Source organism: Bos taurus, chromosome 28 (genome assembly GCF_002263795.3).
Source record: "Bos taurus isolate L1 Dominette 01449 registration number 42190680 breed Hereford chromosome 28, ARS-UCD2.0, whole genome shotgun sequence".
In the NCBI taxonomy this organism is placed as follows: domain Eukaryota; kingdom Metazoa; phylum Chordata; class Mammalia; order Artiodactyla; family Bovidae; genus Bos; species Bos taurus.
Window position 1 is genome coordinate 44,036,735 of NC_037355.1, and position 24,856 is coordinate 44,061,590.

At 42.4% G+C, this 24,856-nt stretch overlaps 3 protein-coding genes across 14 annotated transcripts in view; 1 reads left to right on the top strand and 2 right to left on the bottom strand.

The window, feature by feature from the left end:
- NCOA4 (nuclear receptor coactivator 4) lies at positions 1-22,356 on the bottom strand. Of its 11 annotated transcripts, XM_059882531.1 has the most exons (11): positions 14,075-14,414; positions 13,418-13,528; positions 7,748-7,902; positions 6,392-6,532; positions 6,124-6,212; positions 5,734-5,842; positions 5,090-5,179; positions 4,416-4,562; positions 2,427-3,446; positions 1,887-2,027; positions 1-1,544 (listed from the first exon to the last, which is right to left on the bottom strand). In XM_059882531.1, the coding sequence occupies exons 3-11, from the start codon at positions 7,886-7,888 to the stop codon at positions 1,539-1,541; spliced, it is 1,884 nt and encodes a 627-aa protein (XP_059738514.1). In that variant the 5' UTR covers positions 7,889-7,902; positions 13,418-13,528; positions 14,075-14,414; the 3' UTR covers positions 1-1,538.
- The window catches only part of LOC132344155 (uncharacterized), a 17,894-nt gene continuing 3,637 nt past the window's right edge, over positions 10,600-24,856 (top strand). Inside the window, exons 1-4 of the mRNA XM_059882732.1 lie at positions 10,600-10,605; positions 14,374-14,834; positions 18,425-18,460; positions 21,802-22,621. Of these exons, the coding sequence (XP_059738715.1) occupies positions 10,600-10,605; positions 14,374-14,834; positions 18,425-18,460; positions 21,802-22,540 (1,242 nt within the window). The 3' untranslated portion in view covers positions 22,541-22,621. The remainder of the gene's footprint in view (positions 10,606-14,373; positions 14,835-18,424; positions 18,461-21,801; positions 22,622-24,856) is intronic.
- Positions 24,580-24,856, bottom strand: part of MSMB (microseminoprotein beta) — a 10,425-nt gene continuing 10,148 nt past the window's right edge. For both annotated transcript variants that reach the window (NM_001434814.1, NM_001190300.2), the window contains 1 exon segment: positions 24,580-24,837. In NM_001434814.1, coding sequence (NP_001421743.1) covers positions 24,708-24,837 — 130 coding nt within the window. In that variant the 3' untranslated portion in view covers positions 24,580-24,707.

Below are 24,856 nucleotides of genomic sequence, written 5' to 3' on the forward strand. Positions count from 1 at the left end.
TGGCTGTTATGCTTTTAATGAATGGAGGGAGATACAAAATGCATCAATGAAAAAGAATGGTTTACATACTCATTAGCATAGTGATTAATGTTAATTTAGGGATACACAACGTGTTAAACCTCAACTACAAAGTTTCCTGCAACCTAGGATAATAGAAAAGCTGCTTAAGTTTTTACTCACCACCTTTTAAAGTTCTAAATGCTATCTGGAAGAACTAAAAATAGGCTCCTTTCAGCTGTGGTTAAGAACTCTAGTGAAGCTGTATGGCAACGACACTGGGACTGAAGTTTCCCCAAAGGGGCTGTCTAGATTACCACATCACAAACTGTAAAGGTATTTCCAGTAACAGGCAAGTTGAGTGGCTTCATAGTTTAAAAGTGGAAAGCAGCTAAGATGTCTCATTTTAGAGAATTTTAAAATGTGGTATAAATACCACCTCTCTCCTACAGAGAAACTTTAAAGCACGGACATAACTTTAAGGATACTAAGGAAACATCGATAGTTTTCATAAAGCTTCAATAAACACCCCAAGGCACAAGTGTTCAAAACTTCCTATTCACTAAAATGTCACTGCATTACACTTATTAGAGGTATAGGTATGCTGTCTTGCAGTGAGCGGACGTTTAATTTATGCCTAGTTAAAAGCACCAGGTGTCAAGGTCAGCTTCCATTTACACAGGATGCACCAGTAACACTTAGGATAGTGAACAGTTCAAGTACTACATTTCCAACATACTTTGCTTTTTGATTAGTCGGCACTGGGGCTCCGCTGCCTGCAGTTCTTCAGAATATTTTGGAAGAGGCTAGAACTACTCTGAATATAGTCTTCAAGCAATATGGAGCCCTTCTGAAAGAGATGTTCTTTCATAATATTTAGAGAAGGAAATAAAGACAGATCTTGCAAAATCTGAATGTCTTTCAAAAGAAGAAAAATAATGTAGAATCTGGCACCTAAGCTAAAATGTTTTGTGATAAATGTCAAAAACTGCCAAGACTTTCAATATGTGTTTTGGTAAGAAAAACCACTATCTTGGCAAGGGTATAATGTAAAATACAATAGTATATTAATTAAATAGAAGAATTCACCATTAATCGAAGAAAACCCACAATAAGGGAAGCATCCAAAGACTGCCAGTCAAAAGGTAATTTTACTAGCTTTAGAATACATCAACACACTTTGATTATAGAACTATTTCACTTTTAAAACTACATTGTTTTAATGTACTTCTAATAACCACCCAATCTAAGGAGCCATGGAGGCTTATGAGAAAGACCTACCCACTAAGATGCATTTCTAGCACAGGGGTGAATTAATACTTCTGTAAGCAAGAACCTGAATCACCTCAGCATCAACAAATCACCTTTTTCTTTTACACCGTAATTCATAGTTTGATGACTAATTTCTCTTCACTAGTTCGAAATTGGGGAGGAAAGGAACTACATCAGACCCAGAGACAATGATTTTGCAAGCCACAGTCACTCAGCTCATGGATTTGTGATAATCTGCAGAAAATTTGCTTGACTAGTACTTGATTCCTTCACATCTGTAAAGAAAAGTCCACATAAAAAGTCACTTCACTGTACAATTAAAAGCAAATGTCTTCCCACTTTAAAGGTCTCATTTCTCAATAAGCTATTAGAGACCATACGGGCTCCAAAAATTCTGACAGCTGCATCATCTGCAAAGGTTACTTTCAAGTATGTCCTAGTTATTTCATGGAGCAAGTTCATGTGAAACATGAAGTTTCTATGATCTCTCTTTTCCCACCTCACCTAATACACAAACCATTAACAGAAATACAGTTCGGTGAGCAAACTGAATTCATACATAAGACAAATCATAAGCAGCTAAAATTGTAATATTTGCACTAGTGACGTATACCAACCTGTAGAGGAGTTCGATACAACCACTTTTCTTTATCAACTTTAAGCTGCATACAGGCAAAGAGATCACAAACTGCTGGGAGGCCATAACGGTCTGGGGGAAAGCTGTGTTCCTCCTGTAGGGGCGAATCAAGCAATACTCCCTGCAACAAGACAAAGCGTGGGTCGCTACATGGCAGCTGGGAGGCCGGATACCAACAGTTCATCTTCCAAACAGTCTAGTGTCTGTAAAGAGTGATGCGCACGTTGGGCACTCTGGTAACAGAGCAAATGCGACAACTATTTTCTCTACCGCTAATCATTCCCATAAATCGCAATAAAATAGGCCAGATGGGGATTTGGGGTATAGAATATGCACACAAACTTCAGTATGAATAATCATAACTGTTCCATTCCGTTGCTAACATGGCACCAAAATTAATACTTAGGCTGTACTTAACAGTTAAGATAGTTAAGGATCTGATCTATTTATTTGCAAGGTTTGGGATTAAGAAATCTATTGAATATACTTCAAATGGTGCTTTTTTAATGTCTTGGCTCACCTTGGCCTTCTTTCGAAGTAGCCACTTGTCCTCTCCTGAGGATAACTGGCTAAGATTTCCTGTCTTCTTTGCTGGCAAGACCCAGTCAGCTGTGTTAAAGGGACACCAGGCAGTGGCCAAGGGGCTTGTGAGCTTTTGTTTGCCGGCCCTGTCCTCTGTAAGAGGCGCTTCCTTGTTGGGACATCCTTCTTTGTGTGAGGGGGTCATGAGCCACTCTGACAAGGGACTGCTCCTTATGACTTGGAAGGAATCAGCAACTCCAGCAGCCGTCGCCTGTGGTGCCCGAGCTTGCTCTGCTGCCTCTCTTCCGGACGGAGAGAGCCACGTGTTCAGGGAATCCTTGTGTTTCCCAGGTTCAGGTTTTGGATCCACAGGCATACCATTTTTATCCTTTCCTTCTTTCTTCAGAAGCCATTTACACAGAGCTTCCTTCTCACAATTTTCATCACATACACACTCTGCAAAACTTGTACAGGGCTCATTGGCTTTGCAGACCTCCTCTACTTTATATGGGTCTTGATGGTTCTGGACAAGCCAATCCTCAGTAGTCAGGCTGGGAGTGGACAAGGGTTTCTTGGCCTCCAAGTGGTCGTTCAGGCATTTCAGATTGCCCAGGTTCTCAATCTCCACACCTTTGGGCTGGTTACCCTGACAATAGGTACAAGAATCAGACTTGACAAGCCAATCATTCACATTGTAGGACTCGTGGAACACCTGGAATAAGAGCTTAAACTTCTCACTGGTGGTTTCACAGCCGCCATTCTCAGGCTTCTCAAGCTTATGGGATTCCTGGGGAGTTACCAGCCAGTCAGAAAGATCCATCTCATCTTGATCAAGAGGCTCTAGATCTCCAACCTTTTCAATTTCCATGGAGTAAGAACTGGTAGTAGAATAGCTGTTAGACTTTTGGAAACTTGGTTTTTCAGAAACTTCTTGTTGCTGACTCTTGTGGAGCCAGTTTTCCAAACCCTTTAGGTTGCCCCAGACTTTATTCAAGAAACTGCAGGCTCTAGCAGAGGTCTACACAAGAAATACACATTATTACTTGCTAGAATATTATGACTTCCTTGAAATTCAATGATAAGAGTTCTACTTATATTTACCACACTACAAAATGTTCCTAAGTTTAAGTATACATGGCCAAAAGACATGGGATTTCTCTGAGATATTAAAATACATAATTATATTAAAACAATTTTTTGCAGTTAAAAAAAGGCAAACTAGGAGAAAGCATTTATACCATATCTTGTAGAAAAGAGACAAGTAGTTTCTACATGTGCATTTATGAATTAAGACAAAAATGAGTCATAGATATGATTAGAGAAGTCATCAAAGTTGGCTAATAAACATGAAAAATACTCAATCTCCTTAGTAACCTAAGAAACTCAAAAAGTAAAATTGTTCTTTTGTGTTAAATTCAGAGAAAGAAACTTGTAAATGATTACCACTGTTAGAGATGTTTAGGGAAGAAGGTATATAAACTGGTATGGACTTTCTGGAAACCCAAATTGACAATATGTATTGAAAGCCTTAAAGGGTCTCCAGATCTATAATCTAGGAACGCAATTTCTAACAATTTGTTCCTAAAGAACTAATCAAGAATGCATATAAATAATTATCTCCTGGACATGCAAAGGAAATTTATTTATATTCAGAAAAACTGTGAAGTTTATAGCCAATCAATGAAATAGTATATATTATGAGGGATTTTATGGAAGAAATTAAATGACAGAAGTACATTCGTGCCAGTATATGTGCGCACAAAGTGTTACAGTGGTAGTTTCTGCGTGTGGGACTGTGAGCTTGTGTCTCTCTATGTGGTTTCCTAAGCTTTTCATCTAGTGAAAAGGTGTCACTACTGTAATAGAATGTTATTCTTAAAATACATGTTTCCCAGACTAGAGCTACAAACCAAAGACATGCTACCAGTTAATAACTAACCCATCTATTACGTCATCTATCTCAGAAACAGTAGAGGCAGCAACACACCTGACTGTTCTCCAAGGTCTGCTTGTGGTTGAGCCAGTCCTGGAGATTGGTGCTGGGTAGGTAAGGAGCCTGGTGACCAACGGCAGGTTTACTTCCAAGGAGCCACTCACTGAGAGGGGCAGCTGTGGTGCTGGACGCTGACTTCTGCTAATCACATAATACTTTGCTGCTTAACAAGGCAATGTCAAATGCAGCAGAAAGTGCCAGAAAAACAGGAGACCCAAGCTCTTTAATCTTGGCTCGGTGCTGACCCTGCACAAGTCAAATGATTTCCCTAAGCCTCCATTTCCACAATTACAAAACAAAGAGTACAGCTGGAAATCAGCTTCTCAACTCAAAACTTTTAGGGTCCTGTATTCACACTTCCCGCACTGCCTTCAGAAGTAAATGATAAAGAGAAGGATCCCTAAGAGAACCAACCCCATCATGGAGCTAATGATAATTTCTTACGAACTAACTGATAACAATTACTTTCTAATTGAACACCTCTAAAACCTCTGAATTTCTGACATTGTCTCAAGGGAAGCATTTAATTGTATAAACTCATTTATTACCATTGTGCCTTTTTACATATAAATGATAGCCAAAAAAAAAAAAAAAGTGATATAATCAAAACCCCAAAGAAATACAAGCCAAATAAAAACTCAGTTACCAGAAACAAAATGACATTTTACCTGCTCTGGCAATGGGATATAGCCTCTCTTCTCTAAGAAGGACCCAATATTTGATGAACTAGCATGAGCCATCAAGTGCTCAGGAATTTGCTATAAGATAAAAAGCAAATTAGTTGTGTTTACTAATGTTATGCTTTCATACCAAAAAAGTGAACTTGTAATCTCTAAATTTCAAAAGTACTAAGCAAAGTGTTACAGTTCACTAGAATAAATATTCTTCACACTAAATTCAGTGACCTATGAAGTAGTTATAAAATCTGAGAATTCTCTATCTACTACATAACTATCTTCACAGAAGAAACCTTCACCAGAACTGGTAGTATTACAACTATTAACAAGACCCAAATGAGACGATACTTGACTCTATATAGACCACTCAAGCCATAAGTTTCTTAAGAAATAAGTCAAAGGTATTTAAAGAGGTACAAAGATGAATTCAGAGACAATCAATCAGTCAATTAATACATTCCAAGCACTACCAGCCTAATGCTCTATAAATTCAATCAGAACATTAAGTTTCTAAAGCTTACCAAAGTCTCAAGAAAGTCCCTTTTCATAGTGAAAATGTGCTATTTTTAAGACCATGTGTCAGGCCACAGACCTGAGAAGCTCACTATGAACCCTCTGAGATGAACATTACTCACAATGGTCTTGAGAGACCCAAATGTGGTGATTGCCTGCCGCAGGGCAGTTATGTCGGCTTCAAAGAGTAACGCAGTTGAATCTTCAGGTTTGAGGGTCAGACTGCCCAATCTGGAGAAAAAAGTAAACAAAACCTGGCTATTTTAAAGAAATACCTATTTCAAATTCATCCAAAATAAAAACCAAATTGTGAGTTATTTGAAGTTTGGTTGAGTAACTCAACCAAAGATAGATGACTTAACCAGGTAAATATTTAAAGCAAGATGATATTATCAAACGAACATTAAGTTTAACACTAAGTTAAATCCAAGTCATGCAAAGAGTTACAAAGTGACTTTTTAATACACCAAAGTCAAAGAGCTAAAATCAAAACACACAAAAAGAGTCTTTACCTCTCCAGGCAAGCTGAGACTTGATTGGCTAGGTCTTTGTTTTGGGTGCACTCCAGCTGATGAATAAGACAATTGAACTGGCCCAGTAACTAGAAGAAAAACGAAATCACAGAGCCACGATGATACGAAAGCACCAAGTGCATCCAAGTTAACAAACAGCAAATAACACTTGAGATTAGATCTTGATTTGGTCTATATTAATGCTTCATTACCGAAAAGACAGTCTCTGGAAACCAGAAAGCATATTATGGCCTTGCAGTCGTCTTACCCAGTAGAGCTGTTGGACCTGCTGCTGAAGCGTCTCCTCTTTAAGCTGATAGATGAGATCTACCTGTTCATACAGCCACACCTCACGGCTTCGAAGGCATTCCAGGTGGCGACTTATGCAGCTGTGAATCTGGGCTTTGACCTAGGAAACATAAATATGTTAGCTTCACCAAAGAACAGTGTTTCCCACAGAATGGTACAGTTCTTAAATTTCTGGGGGTCACAAATCCTTCTGATTATCCACTGATGACATGTATGGAGTATCTCCCCAGAAAAATGCATGCACTTGAAATTTTGCCTATAATTTCAGGGTTGAGTGTCCCAAAGCCCACCCATGGAACAATCAAAGCCCCATGGATCCAGTTTAAGATTTTCAGTCATAAAAGCATCTTTAAGCTCTAAAACCCTCAAAACCCCTCCTTCTAAGAGGATAAGGTTTATTTTGGGTGTCCTAAAGAAGTCAAAAGAAAATCCAAGGATATGTCATGTAATACTGATTCCCCTATGTTTTCCACATAATTTGAAAACCTATAGTTTTACAAATTCATCAGTGGAATAAGACAAGAATGTAACTAACTAGCCCTTATCCCTTTTCTCACCCTACGAATAAGCAACACATTTACAGCAGGCCAATTTAATGAAGAGATGAACCACTACGTGTCAGCAGCCAGAGGACTATGAAGGTAGACAGTTTACGTAAAATTATTAGCTAAATGTTTCTGGAAGTATAAACAGTGATGCAAAAGGGGATAAATATAAAAATCCTACAGAAGAAAATCTTAATGGCTATAAATTATCCACGAGAATCCATATAAGGAACTACATTTCAAAACGCCATTTTCTGTATAGTAAAATAGTATTTCAGTCATGTAATACTTGGTCTACCAACTCACCAACAGAATGCTATTAGGCCAACAGAAAGAACAGATTTTGTCTTGGCTTGCTCTTAACAACACCTCACTTACAGAACCATGCCACGCCAATACCAAATTAAGAGACAGCAGGGGATGTGGGAATGCCATCCTTTGTGCATCAGGAGCACAACTGACCAGTTCAGTGAGCTGAGCTCATCCATTTGCTACTTTAAGTTGATGGCAGTGCTCGGCACAGCCACCACACAGAGAAGCAAGCAAAAATGCAAGCTAAACTGAATTCTGTGAGGTGGCATAAGAATTTCTAGATTCTTCTAACATCTGCTCCATTTTCCCTTTGGAATCAAAGGCACCAACATTTCAGGCAGATGATGCAAGGCATGGGATAAAAACTTTCTGGTTTGGAGAAGCCAGTCCCTTGGCTATGCTCTAACTAGACCTGTGCTAAGAGTTCAGACAAGGGAAAAGAAAAGCATACATCACACCTCTCGCAAGTTGTCTTTAATTTGCTGCTCAGCCCGGAGAACTCCACCAATAGCAAGCTCCAAGTCCCTCCGTGCATCGCAACACCTCAAAAGGGGTTCTCTGCTAGTGGAGCAGCCACTCTGGTCCTGTGAGGTACTCATTCTGCACCTTGTTCCTTTAAAAGAAAAAAAATCCAAATTGCACTATAATTACAACCAAACACCTTGCAATCATTCCCCCAAATGATTATCCAACCAACTCCCAGTTACTATTCATGACTACTTAACATTACTTCCAGCATAGGACCTGGCACTCAGTATACCCTTAATAAATATAACTTGTCTATCCGCCGCAACACCCCCCCCCCCACCACTACTGTCATCCTGCCCTATCTATCCTGGATAAATCTAAAATCAGAGATGGTTTCTAAATATTGAGAAAAAGAAGTGATCACAGTAGCCCAGTATGGATTCACTAAGCCCGGGGAATCCATGGGCTTAGATGGATTCCAAGTAATTTTTTTACTTAGAATCCAAAGTTATTTCCTTCCTGGGTAGTTTTATTAAACTGGCCCGTCAAGGCAATGCTGTAAACATGATGTATCTGGACAACAGTAAGACCTGTGACAAGGCTGTATACTACCTTTGTGGACAAAGTAAGCATGGGCGAAACAGGACAACTCAACTGAATCATAAAATTATGTTTTACAAAGTACTCAAGGATTATGGATTAAAACCAGTCTGTTAAGTTTTTAGAGGTATGCCCCTGTTTTCCCCAATTACTCAACAGTTTTCTCTAATTGCCTGGATGAAAACACAGAAGACATTAAAGCTGGAGATAACATGGGGCTGTGACAAAAACAGATTTCAAGACAATCCCTACAGAGCTGTTAAATCTTGTAAAACAAAATGCAGCTTTTGTTTTTACTTGAATGGGGGAGGACAAAATGGAAAACAATGTTTTTCAAAAAATGGAGATTTAAAAAAAATTTTTTTTGAAGGACAATTGCTTTACAGAATTTTTTCTGTCAAACCTCAACATTAATCAGCCACAGGTATACATATATCCCCTCCCTTCTGAAACTCCCTCTCATTTCCTTCCCCATCCCACTCCTCTAGGTTGATACAGAGACCCTGTTTGAATTTCCTGAGCCATACAGCAAATTTCCGTTGGCTATCTATTTTACATATAGTAATGTAAGTTTCCATGTTACTCTTTCCATACATCTCCCCTCTCCTCCCCTCTCCCCATGTCCGTAAGTCTATTCTCTACGTCTGTTTCTCCCCTGTTGCCCTGTAAATAAATTCTTCAGGACCATTTTTCTAGATTTCCATATATATGCATTCAGATCAGATCAGATCAGATCAGTCGCTCAGTTGTGTCCCACTCTTTGCGACCCCATGAATCGTAGCATGCCAGGCCTCCCTGTCTATCACCAACTCCCGGAGTTCACTCAGACTCATGTCCATCGAGTCAGTGATGCCATCCAGCCATCTCATCCTCTGTCGTCCCCTTCTCCTCTTGCCCCCAATCCCTCCCAGCATCAGAGTCTTTTCCAACGAGTCAACTCTTCGCATGAGGTGGCCAGAGTACTGGAGTTTCAGCTTTAGCATCATTCCTTCCAAAGAAATCCCAGGGCTGATCTCCTTCAGAATGGACTGGTTGGATCTCCTTGCAGTCTCTCAACACCACAGTTCAAAAGCATCAATTCTTCAGCGCTCAGCCTTCTTCACAGTCCAACTCTCACATCCATACATGACCACAGGAAAAACCATAGCCTTGACTAGACGAACCTTTTTTGGCAAAGTAATGTCTCTGCTTTTCAATATGCTATCTAGGTTGGTCATAACTTTCCTTCCAAGGAGTAAGCGTCTTTTAATTTCATATATGCATTAGGATACAGTATTTATAAAAGAATGGATATTTTAATTGAAAGCAAGCTTTATATGAGTTAGCAGTACACTGGATCTCAAGGAAAAAATTACTTACTGTATGACTACATTTAACCGAAAGCATAACATTCGCCACAGGACTAATCTGTTCCACGTTTATTAGACTAATTTTGAAATTTCTCTCTGAATAACAAACTTCAGAAACAAGCATTTAGGGAAAAAAAAAAAAAGAAAGGGGCCTCAAAACCATGAAAAATTTCTCCAGGAAGAGAGGCTGTTTAGATAAGAGAAGTCTCTGGGACAACATGATTACTATCTGGAATATTTGGAGACTGTCAAATAGAATTAGACTTGTTCAGAATGACCCAAAAGGAGTAGAGAAGGATTAATAGCAGATATTTGAGGCAACATATAAAGAAATTTCCTAACAATCCTGAAGGAAATGGCCTTTGCAGAGAAGCAGGCCAGCTTTCAGGGGAACAGCAGTCTACCCAGTGCAGAGTCCTGCAAATGGCTGACGATTCATGTGAGACACAAGGACCTTGGCCTACGCTGCATCTTCAGGCTGAAGTTTAGGGCCAGGTGGCTAGCTAGCTGGAACCTAAGAAGAGCCAAATGCAGTGAGATTCCCCATCCTCAGAAACAAGGCAACGGGAGGAAGAAATTCAGTAGGCTGACTTCTGACCACCTCAGCAAAAGAGATTCACGTTTCAGGAACTAGATTTACTAAAAATAACAAAGATTCAGGAAATTTTCTAACTTCCCCCTGCTATTTTGTTGCCACAGTCTGGTTCCCTATAATCATCTCTGAAAACAGAAGGGCTTCATTAACTGGATTCAACAGGAATCCCCTTGGAGATTTTTTTACCCCTTAAAACACCAGCTGTAGCTACTTTGCTACCTTCATTCTCACTGTAAGCTGCCCTGTTTTAAACACACCCATTAGTGTACGCTCAGAGCACACAGTAGGAACCTGCAAAATGCGGGTAAAATGCTGGCTCATATTCGGAGAGCAGAATGTCACCTCATTACCACAAGTTGCTTCACTTTGCACATAAGTTACATGCAAAGCATGTTCAGCTTTCAAATATATTAAACAACTTTCACCTGTGCCTAATTTCCCACTCTTAGTTGCTTCACAATGTTAAAAAACCCCACAGCTCTACATCATGTGGGAAACAAATTCAAATGCATACAGTGTAGAAAAGTAGGTCTTCTCAAAGCAATCACAATACTACACTCTGCCTAATAAGAATAGAATATAGTAAAAACACACAAATTGGATTTTCCCCTTATAAGCTATGGATACAAATTAGGATGAGATTTCAAAGTTACAAAACTGATTCTCCGCCACATATTAACCCACCTTGTTTCCAAAATAAAACGAGAGTTATCCTTTAAGACAGTCACCTGGTTAGAGTAAGAGTCTTTACAAGCCTGTTTCATTCCCTTACACCCAGTCCAGGGATGTCTGTCCCTCTGCTGCCCTTGGCTCTGACCCTCCTTCCTTCCTGTGGCACAGTCATGGGGTGGTCAGCTGCCATAGCCTAGATCCCAAGAAAGAAGCTGTGCAAGTTTGTCCTCTTGTACTGCAGTGAGGCGGAAACCCTCAGAGCTGAAATCAGGAACTCTACCACACAGGTGAATTCAAACCACAGAAGGTGAAGCCAGTCCTGAACTGTCTCATTCAAAGACACTTGTATGAGTTCTCTAAGTCCATACGGTCAATTTCAACAACTTATTTGTTTCAGGTTGGAGAGCCAGTGTAGCAAGTGTGATGTTGAAGAGATTACTCTGAGGCCTGAGAAACCGGAATTCCAGTTACATCTGCAACCTTGAGACCCATGAGCTAGTTACTTAACTTCTCTGGGCCACAATTTCCTCTAGAAAAACGGAGACAACAGTAGCTATTAATACAAAGTGCTGCAATAAAGATAAACAGATAATACCTGCCTATAAGCACTTAACCCAAGCCCTGCACACTGCACTTTTTAACGTTTGGTTGCTTCTGTAATTAGGTTTAGCTGAGTTATAGGGACCTTCGGAATCGCTGCTGCTGCTGCTAAGTCACTTCAGTCGTGTCCGACTCTGTGTGACCCCATAGACGGCAGCCCACCAGGCTCCCTTGTCCCTGGGATTCTCCGGGCAAGAACACTGGAGTGGGTTGCCATTTCCTTCTCCAATACATGAAAATTGAAAAGTGAAAGTGAAGTCGTTCAGTCGTGTCCGACTCTTAGCGACCCCAGGGACTGTCGCCCATCAGGCTCCTCCGTCCATGGGATTTTCCAAGCAAGAGTACTGGAGTGGGGTGCCATTGCCTTCTCCAACAGAATCTCCACCTTTGGACTATACAAAGAAGCACCGAAACTAGAAAAGGCTCTGAAGTGACAAAGCTCAGACTCAGAATCAATTAGCCATCAATTAATGTTATGACCTTGAACTGTTTGCCCTTTTTGAACCTAATGTTCTAATTAACAAGTGAAGATAACAATATCTACCTCAGAGACTTAGTGGTCAGGGTGTGGTACTTGTTTAATAAATATAGCTCTCATCTACTCTCTCACTATATAACAGAGCAAAACGTAAGTTGTTTTTATGGCAAAAACTCAGTGGTCTAAACCCTCTAATATATTAATATACTAAGTCTACACACACGTTTCTGCCCTACTACCTTCAAAAGAGGATTGACTTTTTAAAAAAAAGTATTGCCTTAAATGTGTGGGGTGTTTTTGTTTGAGACAAGTTAAAAGTTTAAATGCTTTCTAAAACGTCCCTGCCTCTAGGATTTCTGTTCAAGGTTTTGGGGAAGGAGAGACATCAAGGGAGAAATACATACGTTCCTCACATAAATAAAGCTCCAGGAAAAACAGACTTTCCTCAAAGTAGGCTCCGCCCACTCGGGCAGCCCACTAGGTCCTCCCACTGCCAGAGAACCGCCCCCACCCCACCCCTTCTCCCTGAAGACTCCCTCAAGGGCTTCCCGTGTGGCTCAGCTGGTAAAGAATCTGCGCAATGCGGGAGACCTGGGTTCCATCCCTGGGTTGGGAAGATCCCCTGGAGAAGGGAAAGGCCACCCACTCCAGTATTCGGCCTGGAGAATTCCATGGACTGTATAGTCTGTGGGGTCGCAAAGGGTCAGACACGACTGAGCAACTTTCATTTTCTTTCCTCAAAGAAGAGTTCCACAAACTATATATGCCATATTTGCACAATACTCTGCACAAATCTAGTTATGAAATCCAAAGGTCAGGGAACAATAATTGAGCAACTAAACCGCAAATGAGCTAAGTCCTAGTCATATGGTTTAACCATAAAATTTCCAAAGAGCTATAACCCTCTTGTGACCAACACTAACCACAATTTAAAGTTAGAAAAACCTTAGGCGTCTCTGTGATGGACTAGTCTCATTACACTGATGATGCCACAAAGACCCAGAGAGTTTAAATGACCCATCTAAAGGGCCACCACAGCCGTAACATGAAGATTTGGGTTTAGAACTAGGGTTCCTAGGGTCAAGTCCTGAAGTCTCTCCTGACCAGTTTGTTCTTCCTTTAGGGCATCACCCATATATTCTTCTTATTTGCCAACAGGAGGTTAAAATCAACATTCCAACGGGTTACTACTGGAACACCTTCCATTAAGAATCTCAGTCCATTCATAATCCTCAAAAAAACCAATTTTTCTTAATCTTCTTCCTTAGATAATGCTAACAAAAATAAACAGCATGTCATGACAGGCTCAGAATAACCAAAACACTTCCAAGCATGAAAGACAGGAGCAAGAGCCCTGGGATCTTACCTCACATCTTATCACAATCACTCTGCATCCTCTGTCTCCACGAACGCTTGTATCATTTCTAACTGCGCCTTCCAGGTCTCACTGTTTGACTCCTTCCCAAATCGCTCTCCTCTCCAAAAAAAATGTCCATTTTTCATTTATATTCCTAGCATCTAAATCATTGCTAAAAGACCCATAACGTACTTATTATCTTCTGTGAATTGCTAAATTAGAATACTAATGGTCCATTTGGTTACCTCTGATGAGACAGCATATATCAGAATATTTGTACAAATTTTCAAGAAAAACATTACACTAACAGTCCACATACAATTTTACCCTGACACATTTCTTAATGGGTTCTCTCTTCCGTCAGTTTTTAAAACTAGAGTTTTTTTTTTTTTAATCACAAATCATTAACTCAAAGGTTATATATACGTATCTCATCCTAGCCCACAGTTTCTGAAATTCAGGATGATTCTGTTAATTTTTTAAAGCATGTAAGCAAAGGTTAACGCCTAAAGAAACGCACAAAATAAGGGAATACTAAATTCACAGCATATTTTAAGATCGTTTAACACTTCAGACCTTACTGCACTCAGATCTACCTTTATACATGTAACTATAAGCAACCAACCCCAGCACATCAACTTTCAGAAGCAATAACTGAAAACGAACCACAATATTAGTCATCACCATCTAATGCCAAGTACGGCACTTCTAGTTCAAAAGCAACAGTGACACATGCGACTTTCCAGGCTCCCCAACACTTTCTAGGAGCACAGTTGTCCGAAGCAGCCTGCGTCTGGTCCTCCCGGGAAGCCGCAGCCGCGCGTTCACTCTGTTTCAGAGCAGGTACCGGTACCGCTCAGTACGCATGCGCACAGCAGGGCCCATTCCCAGCCCACCCAGGGGAGCCCATCCGGGGGGCTCCCGCCGCGGCCCTGGGCTGCTGGACATACCTCCTCTCAATCTAGGCCCCGGCGCGCGAGCTGCCCAGCAAGCAGGACGCTGCTTTATCCGGGACCGGGGTGAGAAAGGTCCCTGGGCCCGCGGAGAGCGCCCCGCCCCGCGACCGACGTGCGCGCTCCCGCCCGCCCGCAGGGCGCTGCCAGACGCGCTGGCGGGGCGGGACCCGAGGCTCCGCCCACTCGGGAGGCCCCCGAGGTCCCCCCGCTGCCCGAGGACGCCCCACCCCCACCCCGTCTGCCTCAAGACTCTTGGTTCCGAGTCGCTTGGGCGCCACCGCCACTGGCCACTCCGGGCGAAGCCGGCCCGCAGAGCCTCGAGGACACCAGGGGCTCCTCTCCAGCCTTTCCGCGGCCCACCTGCTCCTGCGTTTAGCCTCTGTGTCCCCCCTGATCCACCCCCCAAATCGTCAAGACGTCTTTAAGGATTTTGCTGCTAATCACTACAAAGAAATAACAAAAGTGGGTCAGTAAGGTTTCCGAAGTTGTTACTAGAATTCCTGGCAGAGGTTCGTGACTCCCTCTGAGATCACCACCGGCAGCCTAGCTGAGGTTCAGGTCTCGGCTTTTGTTTCAGGCTCTGACATTTCCTCACATCTGTGACACACCTCTCTACCTGTACCCCGGTGTCCCTCTGACTCTCAAACACACTCCCACATGGCCTCAGTCCAGTTATGCATGTAATGCTCATGGATGCTTTTCATTCAACAAACTGACTGAGCACCAACCAGATGCCAAGCTCTATTCTAGGTGCTGGGAATCCAGTAGTGAAATAAAAGCCCTACCTGGAGAGACAGTGACATGGAGTAGTTAAGAGAATGAACTCTGGAGCTACACCATTTGGGTACAAAACCTGGCCCTGTCATTAGATGTTGTGTAACCTTAGGCAAGTCACTTAACCAATCTATGCCTCAGTTTCCCCATCTGTAAAATGAGGACAATAATAATGGGTCAACTCAATGAGAATTATATGAATTGGTATATAAAAAATGCTTAGGACAGTACCTGGCACACAATGAGTACTTGCCTGATGACTATCATGCTCATGGTACTCTACTTTGATGCCCTTTTCTCTGAAAATAATCCTTATAGCCTGCATAATCAGGCCAAAGACAAAATTCTATACAGATTCTTTTAAATCAACTTTTTTTTTACTGTAAAATACTAATTCTCATCAGGCTGTATAACTTATATCCAGGGTATATCATGCAAAATGCCAGGCTGGATGAAGCACAAGCTGGAATCAAGACTGCGGGGAGAAATATCAATAACCTCAGATATTCAGATGACACCACCCTTATGGCAGAAAGTGTAGAGGAACTGAAGAGCCTTTTGATGAAAGTGAAAGAGGAGTGAAGAAGTTGCCTTAAAACTCAATATTCAAAAAACTAACATCATGGCATCCGGTCCCATCATTTCATGGCAAATAGATGGGGAAACAATGGAAACAGTGACAGACTTTATTTTCTTGGGCTCCAAAATCACTGCAGATGGTGACTGCAGCCATGAAATTAAAAGACGCTTGCTCCTTGGAAGAACAGCTATGACCAACCTAGACAGCATATTAAAAAGCAGAGACATTACTTTGCCAACAAAGGTCCGTCTATAGTCAAAGCTATGGTTTTTCCAACAGTCATGTATGGATGTGAGAGTTGGACTATAAAGAAAGCTGAGCGCTGAATAACTGATGCTTTTGAACTGTGGGGTTGGAGAAGAGATCCAACCAGTCCATCCTAAAGGAAATCAGTGCTGAATATTCATTGGAAGGACTGATGCTGAAGCTGAAACTCCAATACTTTGGTCACCTGATGTGAAGAACTAACTCACTGGAAAAGACCCTGATGCTGCGAAAGATTGAAGGCTGGAGGAGAAGGGGACGACAGAGGATGAGATGGTTGAATGGCATCACCAACTCGACGGACATGAGTCTGAGCAAGCTCCGGGAGTTGGTGATGGACAGGGGAGCCTGGCATGCTGCAGTCCATGGGGTCGCAAAGAGTCAGACAGGAGTGAGCAACTGAACTGACTGACTCATCTATGCATATGAAGCTACTTTCTTAACAGTTAAGAGTAAAGTGAAACCACTTGACAAAAAGCAAAGGCCAGTGGACACTGAAGACTAGGAACCTCAATTAAGCATCCCTCAGATTTCAGATGAACAGAACCTATGGATGTGCCTGCTTCATCTGTGATGCACAGTTTCTGGAGTCCCATGTCATTCACTACCAAAATTAGTGAGAAAACAATTTCTCTCTTAATTCAAAATATCTTCATTGCATAGCATATTTTGTGAAGATACAAATAAAGCCAGACATACCTCTGAATGATGAAAGTTAAAATTTGACAGCCCTGTGTACTTTAAGTCAATGGCTAGAAAGAAGCAATTCTCTGTAAAAATACGACTAATGTCAAGAACTTTCATCTCTCTTATATGCCCCTAAAATAGTTACAATGTGAATACAACAGGAAATTTGTTGACCACCACCTACATAACCAGTGGTCTCTATGCCCTCTCTACCAGATCCTGACCAATGCCTGCTCTCCTTCACTTGAACTGAGCTGCACAGTTACTGAGAGTCAGTATTATTCTGTTTATGACAGCTTTACTTGTTACTATAATGAAGTGACTAAAGAGTATACAAATATAAAAACTGGAGGGAGAAAAAAATCATAAAAATCTAAACAAATTCCACATTCAGACACTGCAGGTAGCTTTTTTACTCCCTTAAACTTTGTTATTTGCCCTTTCATATTTATGAAATGTTTAGGTTCTAAAGGGGAAAAAGTCATAGACATTTTACCTCTCTTCTGTTTCAAGACTTCTTCACTGTCTCCCAACAAGAGAACCATCTATTTCCTAGTAGATTAGTAGATCGTCTCATTTAAAGAGCATAAACTACAACTGTCCAATGGCTCCCCTCCTGCCTACAGGATAAAGTCCAAATTTCTCTAATAAAGTTCTGAGTCTTCTGACTTCAGCCTGACTCTCCTGCTGTCTCCCCAGAGCAGCCCCCACACGGTGATCTTCTGGACAGCGGTTTCTCATGCGTAGACCTGGCTGGTTCATCTTGTCCAGTCTGGCTCTCCCAGCTCTCTCTGCCAGCAATGCCAGACCCCTCCCTTCTCCCTACCTGTCTGCTTTTCTGACTATACTTAAGTCAGAAAAGCATAGTCACCACTATTAAGCCTTTTCTGACCAAGCATCCCATTTCTCAATAGTTTTAACCTATAGAGGCTTCCCTGGTGGCTCAGACGGTAAAGAACCGCCTGCAATGCAGCAGACCCAGGTTCAATCTCTGGGTTGGGAAGATCCCTTGGAGAAGGGAATGGCAACCCAGTCCAGTATTCCTGCCTGGAGAATTCCATGGACAGAGGAGTCCATGGGGTCGCAAAGAGTCAGACACGAGTGAAGCACTGACATACACATAGAGTCAGCCCGGTGTAACGTGTAACTTTCCAGTATGACACCTATAACACATGTTGTCCTTACTGTCGCATGTCTGCCTCCTTGGTCTGAGAGGTCCTGAGAGCAGGGGCCATGTACTGTTGGCCTGGTATCAGTACCATAGCGTTACCAACCCCCTTCATATTCCACGTGCTCTACTGAACTGACCTACAGAGAATGGTGTCCCTGGAGCTGTGCAGTGCTTTAACCCTCAACTCGACAGAGGCTTAATACATATTTGATAAATGGATGGATGACTACATGAGAAATGAATGCTCAATTTCAGACCAGCCACAGGAAGTATGGTACAGTTCTGCTTTAAACGTAAGTAGTCAACTTGATGTCCCATTCAGAAAGGTTTTTCAGAAGTGGAAATGTTTCTACCATAACTGTTACTTTCTGTTTTCTTTCAAACAAGACAAAACTGGCAAGGATATTGCTACTGAAACTATGATTTTATGCTAGGCTCTGATATAAAGTGCCTTTCCTAATGCCAGAACCATCAAAGCCCAACTATACAGATTCACAAGCACGAGCTGATGTGTGAGTTAAAGGGGAAGCAGTAACTGTGTTTACAGCCATCTCTGGGTTTTTTTTTTCTCTCTGATTTTACAGTACCACAGAAATTCCAGCCTACGTCACAGAAGTTTGGTAAGCTTTCAGAACTAGGGCTGTCCCCTATCTTCAACTTGAAACTTCTTGCCATAATATAGGAAAAGATGTTATTTATCTATCATCACAGTAATAATATAATTTATCCCTAATTTTATATGGTAAGTATCTTGTGGTTTTCCTGACAGAGACAAGCAAATGATAAAATATTTTCCCTCCTCTGAAGCCTAGAGGTCTAGAAATAATGCCAAATTAAAACTCAAAAGATACCCAAGATCATTTTATCAAATCTATAATTGTTCAAGTATTAAAAGACTTAACTTCCTGTCTATGACCAACTGACAAGCAAAAACTTTGTAACCTACTTTGCCAGTTATCCATTCCTTCACTGAACCAAGCTGTCATGTTTCTAGAGGACTCAAGACAACGCTAGCTAAAAGGAATATTTAGCCCCAAACATACCCTCAGCCTCAAAACAGAGAATCTTGATTTCATTGCATCATCAAGCCAAGTAAAATCAGGGATGACAAGAGAATCAGGGATGGCTCAGAGAGTCAGATGAAGCATTCACGCCACAAGTCTGTTGTTGTTGTTGTTTTAAAGGGACCCTCAAGATAACCTTTTGTTGACTTGCCAGTGAATCTATCTAATTCAAAGAGTAAGGACGACATGCCAGGATTTCAGGTAATGGTAGACTAGGTGGGAAGTTCACAAATTATGACTGTAATGTAGGATTTAGCAAGCAGAGAAGACAAGCTGAGAAGGACCATATGGCTGCTCCTCTACCTGATAAGCGCAGAAACACTACTAAAACAGTTCAGCAGAAGTGGCCAGCCTGGCGCCTCACCAGCTCGGGCCGTCTGCACTGCTCGCGTCTTCTACGTGCAACAATGTGCTTAGACACACCTATATTGAAAACAAAGCCAAACTAAAACCTGATAGCAAAATCTTAAGAGGGCCAAAGTGCAGCAAAAAGAGTAATGAGACTGCCACAGCAATCTACAGTTCCTTCAGGAAACTGAACTTAATCCCGTACTTACATACTGGTTGGTCCCTTTTAACAATCGCTTAAGACTGGCAAGCTAACTGGTACATACACAGAGACACTGAATTCACTGATTTCAGTAACACTCAGAACATGCGCTCTGATCTGGCAGCACATGCCACTGTGTATCCTTCACAGAAACACGTCTTGATTCTCTGAGACTGGGGATAATTTTTTGGAAAGAGTCAGAGATTAATACATGTAATCATTAATATGTGTATGGTATACATGTAATACATTATTATAAAGTAACACATTAATACATGTAATTAATATATGATACAGAATTTAGAATAGTTTCTGATTACTTCTGATAAGAGAATGGCTATGCTAATAAAGGAAGACATTTTTGGTAGTTCATCAGTTAAATAAGTTACCCTCCTCAGTCTCCAGCATTCCTGCAGAAACCTCATTACTGCTGCCCACTACTCCCCTGCTCGTAGCCCACTCAGCCCTGCCACAATGGCCTCTTTGCTGCTCCTCCAGCATACCAGGAATGCCTCAGGGCACTTGCATTTTCCTCCAGATATCTGTGCCTGCTCCTCTTCCTGGTGTCATCTTCCTTATTATCCTATATAAAATAAGTCTTCCTTCCACACGCTTCCCCTTCATATATTTTAACATTATCGCCATAGTATTTATCACAATCTGACATGGAGAAACCATGTATTTTCTGATCCCACTTCAGAAAACACACTAGAAGGTACATTCCCCACAGACAGAGGCTGTCTTTCTGTTCACTGTTACACAGAGGTGCTCAGTAAACAGTTGCTGGAGGAATGGATTCAGGAAGTATTTAATATATCTATGAAGCAAGACTTTTTTTTTTAACACATCGTCTCATTTAGTCCTCAGAAAACTTTAAGGTACCTACATATTACAAATACAATTTTTAAAACAGGGAAACTAAGGCTTGACAAGTTTAGATGTATTACCTACAGTCACAGGCTTCCAAGTAAAAGAACCAAGATTTAATCCAAGATCTGAGCCTGTGTTCTCTAACCACACAATGGATGCTGAACGGATCATTTAAGTTATTTTTCTTACTCATTCTACAAATATTTACTGTCTACACTGACACATACTGTGATATTCCCTAGGGACACAATGGCAAACTTGGCATCTAGAGGAAAATTTGTGACACTGAGTCACCAAAAACTAAGAAAATAAGAAAACTTTGAAATCAGAGATTGAGATTTAGAAGTTCAGCAGTCACAGCAATGACTGCTCTGAATGCCTTCAAGTATGCTAACACTTACTCTGAGAGGGAAATTATCATAAAATTCTAGCCAAGAAGCTAGTGGGAGAGGAATCTGTATCAGAATCACCTGTGCAGTTTTATGAAACCCCTACAGAGGCTCCTGAGGTTCTGGCACAGCTAAACTGACTTTAAATAAAATGGCGGTGGGGTAGGGAGTCCGATCTAATTCTTAAGATATCTCCTCACTCTTTGAGAATCACATCTTCCTTTCCCTACATGGCTCACCATGCTTCTCTACTTTTAAAATACCTATTTGCCCAAAATAAAGTAATTGGAGAAGTTAATTTTAATACAAACACATTATCATAAAACTTGAGGATTTTCCCTAGGGACCCAAGAACAATAGAAAAGGAGGAAGAAATAAAATGTAAGATATGTTACCCTGCTAGACTTTACATATATCATCTCACTTAACAAATCTGCAAACTAGCAAACCTTCAAAGAGCAAACCAAGGGACTTGCCTCAAGGTACATGCACCACACGCCCAACTCCACTGCAGCATTTGAGTGAGTCTTCCTCAAAGACTCGAGGTTCTCTGAAGTTCAGGGCTGTCACGCTAGTACCCCAGCGCCGAAATGCGGCGCCGATGAGTGCCTGCCCCACCCCCATCCAGAAGTAACTCAACAGTCCCTACAACCATAAACATCACCAAGTGGGTAGTGGAAACAGTTACGGTGCAGCGCACCTCACCCTGATTAGAGAACACAGAACAGTATGGTGAAAAAAGCTCTGCCTCTGGGGTCGAGTATTACTCTGTGCCTTCTGCCATTCTTGATCTCACCACCCCATGTTACACCACGTGGCACGTAAGCCTCTTCACACGATTGTTGTTCCTGCCCCAATTATTTAGTTCCATGAAAATAAGGACTATGCCCGTATTTTTTTTCAGGGTCATATCCTCAACACCCTGAACATACAGGTGCTGAATTAAACAACTGTTGGTGGAGTGAAGCAACGGACTAGCAAGCCTCGCTTTTCTCATATGTAAAAAGGAGATAAGGGAGCTACCTCTCAGGATTTTGGAGAGAATTACAAGCACTGTACCGTAAATCACGGTGGGTTGGCGGATAAAGGGCGGAAAAAAACCACAATCTGTCTGTTTCCACCCAACAGGCTAGGAATGTATATACTCTGGGACCGTTCGGGAAAACAGGCCCCTCCTCGCGCCAAGAGACTTCGGCGAGAGCGAGCAAAAACTCGGAGCTGTCACTCCCGGGGCCGGGGGCAAGGCGGAAGGGCAGGCTGGCGTTGGTGGTTCCGGGCCAAGTGCGTCCAAGGACGGAGAAAGGAGGACAGGCTGGGCAGGAAGGAAGAGGTGACCCCTCAGGCCGAGAGTCGAGGGCCAGAGAAGGGAGGGCAAGCCCACGCCGGCGGGCAGGTGGAAGGTCGCCCTCTGAGCAGGCAAGTCGAGGGAGAGGCTGGCCTCCAAAAGCAGGCCCAGACAAGCCCGCGTCGGGCCGAGAAACGGCCACGACGCCCCAGGCCCTCCCGCGGCGTGAGAGCGGAAGGAGGCACGCCCGCCCCGCTGGCCACTCCGATTCTTACCACCTCCGTGTGTCGCCCTGGACGTTCAGAAGAGACCTTCCCCGAGCCGCCGCCGGCCAGACACACGCCAAGGGCCCAAAGGTAGAGTTCTCGCGAGAACACAACCTTCCTCCCACGCCTCACACCACACGTTTGACAGTCTCGCGAGATCTCAAGTCGGGGTCAGCCCAAGGTTCTCGCCTGCCCCCCAGAGGGATCAGAGTGCAGGTGCACAAGTTTTCCTGCGCCCCAGGTCAGAGTCTTTGCCAGTTTAACAGATACGGTTAAATGAAAGAAACGTTTGTCGAAGGCAAGCTCTGAAAGGACGACTATCCTAAGTGATTTTCTCATACCGGATGTCCTCACAAGGTACATATTATTTAGCTTTAACGCACAGATGCAAAAATAAATGTCAGAAGACACAAAAGGACGAATGGAATATGGTTCCATTTACATGAGATACCTACAGAAAAATAGAATAATGGTTTGCCAGACTTGGGGAACGGGAATTAGTGTTCGTGGATACAGAGTTTCTGTTTGGGACAATGGGAAATTCTGGATATGCGGTGTGATGATGATTGCACGGCCATGTGAATGTGCTTAATACCACACAACTGTACCCAAAAATGGCTAAAATGATACATTTTAAGTTACGTGTATTTTGCCACAATTTTTAAAAATTCAAAAAATAAATGTCAGAGGCCCTATTCCAAACTACACTATCCGACTGCAAAGCATTTGTTTGTACCATATCACACACCACACAATTTTCTACACTCCGCATTCCACCACTCTGTTTGCACCACCACCACACACCTCCCCTCACAATTTGACATTATCCACATTGGAATTTTGTTTATTACCAGATGTTAAAATAAGGATCTTTGTCTTCCTTTTGAAGAAGTCCCCAGTACTATTAATAGCTGCTAACCTGCTCCTCAGATTTCCCAGGAAGATGGAAGACCATCTGAGTAGGATTTGCAAGGGAAATGATTTTGATAGAGCCTTATGCAACTCACCCAAGAATGACAAGGGGCGAGGCTACCTCAGCAGAAGGCAACAGGAAACAAAGGCAGAAGCTAAAAGGGCTGTCATGGGAGGGGATCAGAAGGGGATGCTGTTGCTGTCACTAAATTGTGTCCAACTCTTTGTGACCCCACGGACTGTAGGCGGCCAGGCCTCTTTGTCCATTGGATTTCCCAGGCAAGAATACTGGACTGGGTTGCCATTTTTTTCCCAGGGGATCTTCCCAGCCCAGGGCTTGAACCCAGGTCTCCTGCGTTGCAGACAGATTCTTTATCATCTGAGTTACCAGAGAAACCAGACTGGAAAGGGAGCTACGGAGAAAGAGGAGCAGGAGGGAATGTCTAAGAAGCCCATGAAAACCCCATGAAGAAGTAAATCGTCTTGAACACTGTCAGGCAGATGAAGCCAAAATGGCATCATACTCTTAATGTTCCAGTCCCTCATTCTTTTTCGATTCAGAGGAAGATTCTGGATTAAGGCTTTTTTTTTTTTTTTTTGCAACTAAAAGCTACCAAGGGACTTTTTTAAAAATTATCTTCTGGTGACAAGATCCAGGACCTACCAAGAGTGTGTTTGTACAGATGGGGTGAGGGGCCAGAGGTGAAATAAAGCTCTTTACCAACTGTCCATGGATTGTCAACAGAGGACTGTTTGCTTGCTTGTGATTTGTCACATACACACACGCCCAACTCTAAGCCCCAAGAGAGCAGGGGCCTGGCTCACTACTGTATCCCCAGGCCCAGAGTACTGCCGGGCACCCAGTAAGGACCTGTTGACTGAACAAATGTTCTGTTCACAGAAACAGCAAGAGACGATCAACACTGTCACCGTTTTAAGTTCCTCGGTTTTGACAACTGATACTGGAGCCCTGTACCCAGGCCATTCCCCGATGGCAAGTCAGGACTCCTGGCTTTTTCACACCCACTGGGCTGCGTGTGGCCTTGGAGGCACTTCTCCCAGGTTAACCTCAGGCAAACACGGACGCGTATGAAGGACTCAGCAGATGCTCTCTGAAGAACAGGAAGGAACAATGAGCATGGAAACCTCAGAGAAAAGAGGATTTCATCCACCAGACAGTGGGGCACTGGGACAGCAGGGCACAGATTACCAAAAGCAAGAAAAGCAGCAGCGCTCCTCTGAGTGAGGGACACACAATGATCTGTTGCAGTGGAGGGAAAATATTATAACTTTTATCAGCATTTATTTTTGTTTCCTCCTTTATCTGTTTGCATGCTTCATAATGTGTGTTATATCAATGCATACATAATTTATCAATTAAAAGTACACACATACTAAAGTGCTTGCTTAAAACATTTTTTACTAATAGGTAGGGTTATACAATCAGACTGTTAGAGGCCATAGGAGAATGAAGCCTGACCTGGGAGAAGCTGGGCCCCCAGGTGGGGAGCTCTGGGCCCATGAAAGCACGTTATAAGACCCACGCCGTGACCGTGCAGTTCTTCAGTGGGTCCTTCTTCTCCAGCACTGTGTAGGTGCAGGTCTCCTTGTTGAAGACCGCCTGGCACTTGTCTCTGTCATAACCCATAGGTATAGCTGCACTGGCATTGACAGAAGAAC

What these genes read in the sequence shown, in the direction of transcription:
- NCOA4 (XM_005226578.5), bottom strand. Translation starts at nt 7,888, where the DNA reads ATGAGTACCTCACAGGACCAGAGTGGCTGCTCCACTAGCAGAGAACCC. An exon ending in TTGGGTCTCTCAAGACCATT is followed by an intron (nt 5,180 to 5,733) that starts GTGAGTAATGTT and finishes TTTATCTTATAG; the next exon opens with CAAATTCCTGAGCACTTGAT. An exon ending in TACTTCGAAAGAAGGCCAAG is followed by an intron (nt 2,028 to 2,426) that starts GTGAGCCAAGAC and finishes GTCTTGTTGCAG; the next exon opens with GGAGTATTGCTTGATTCGCC.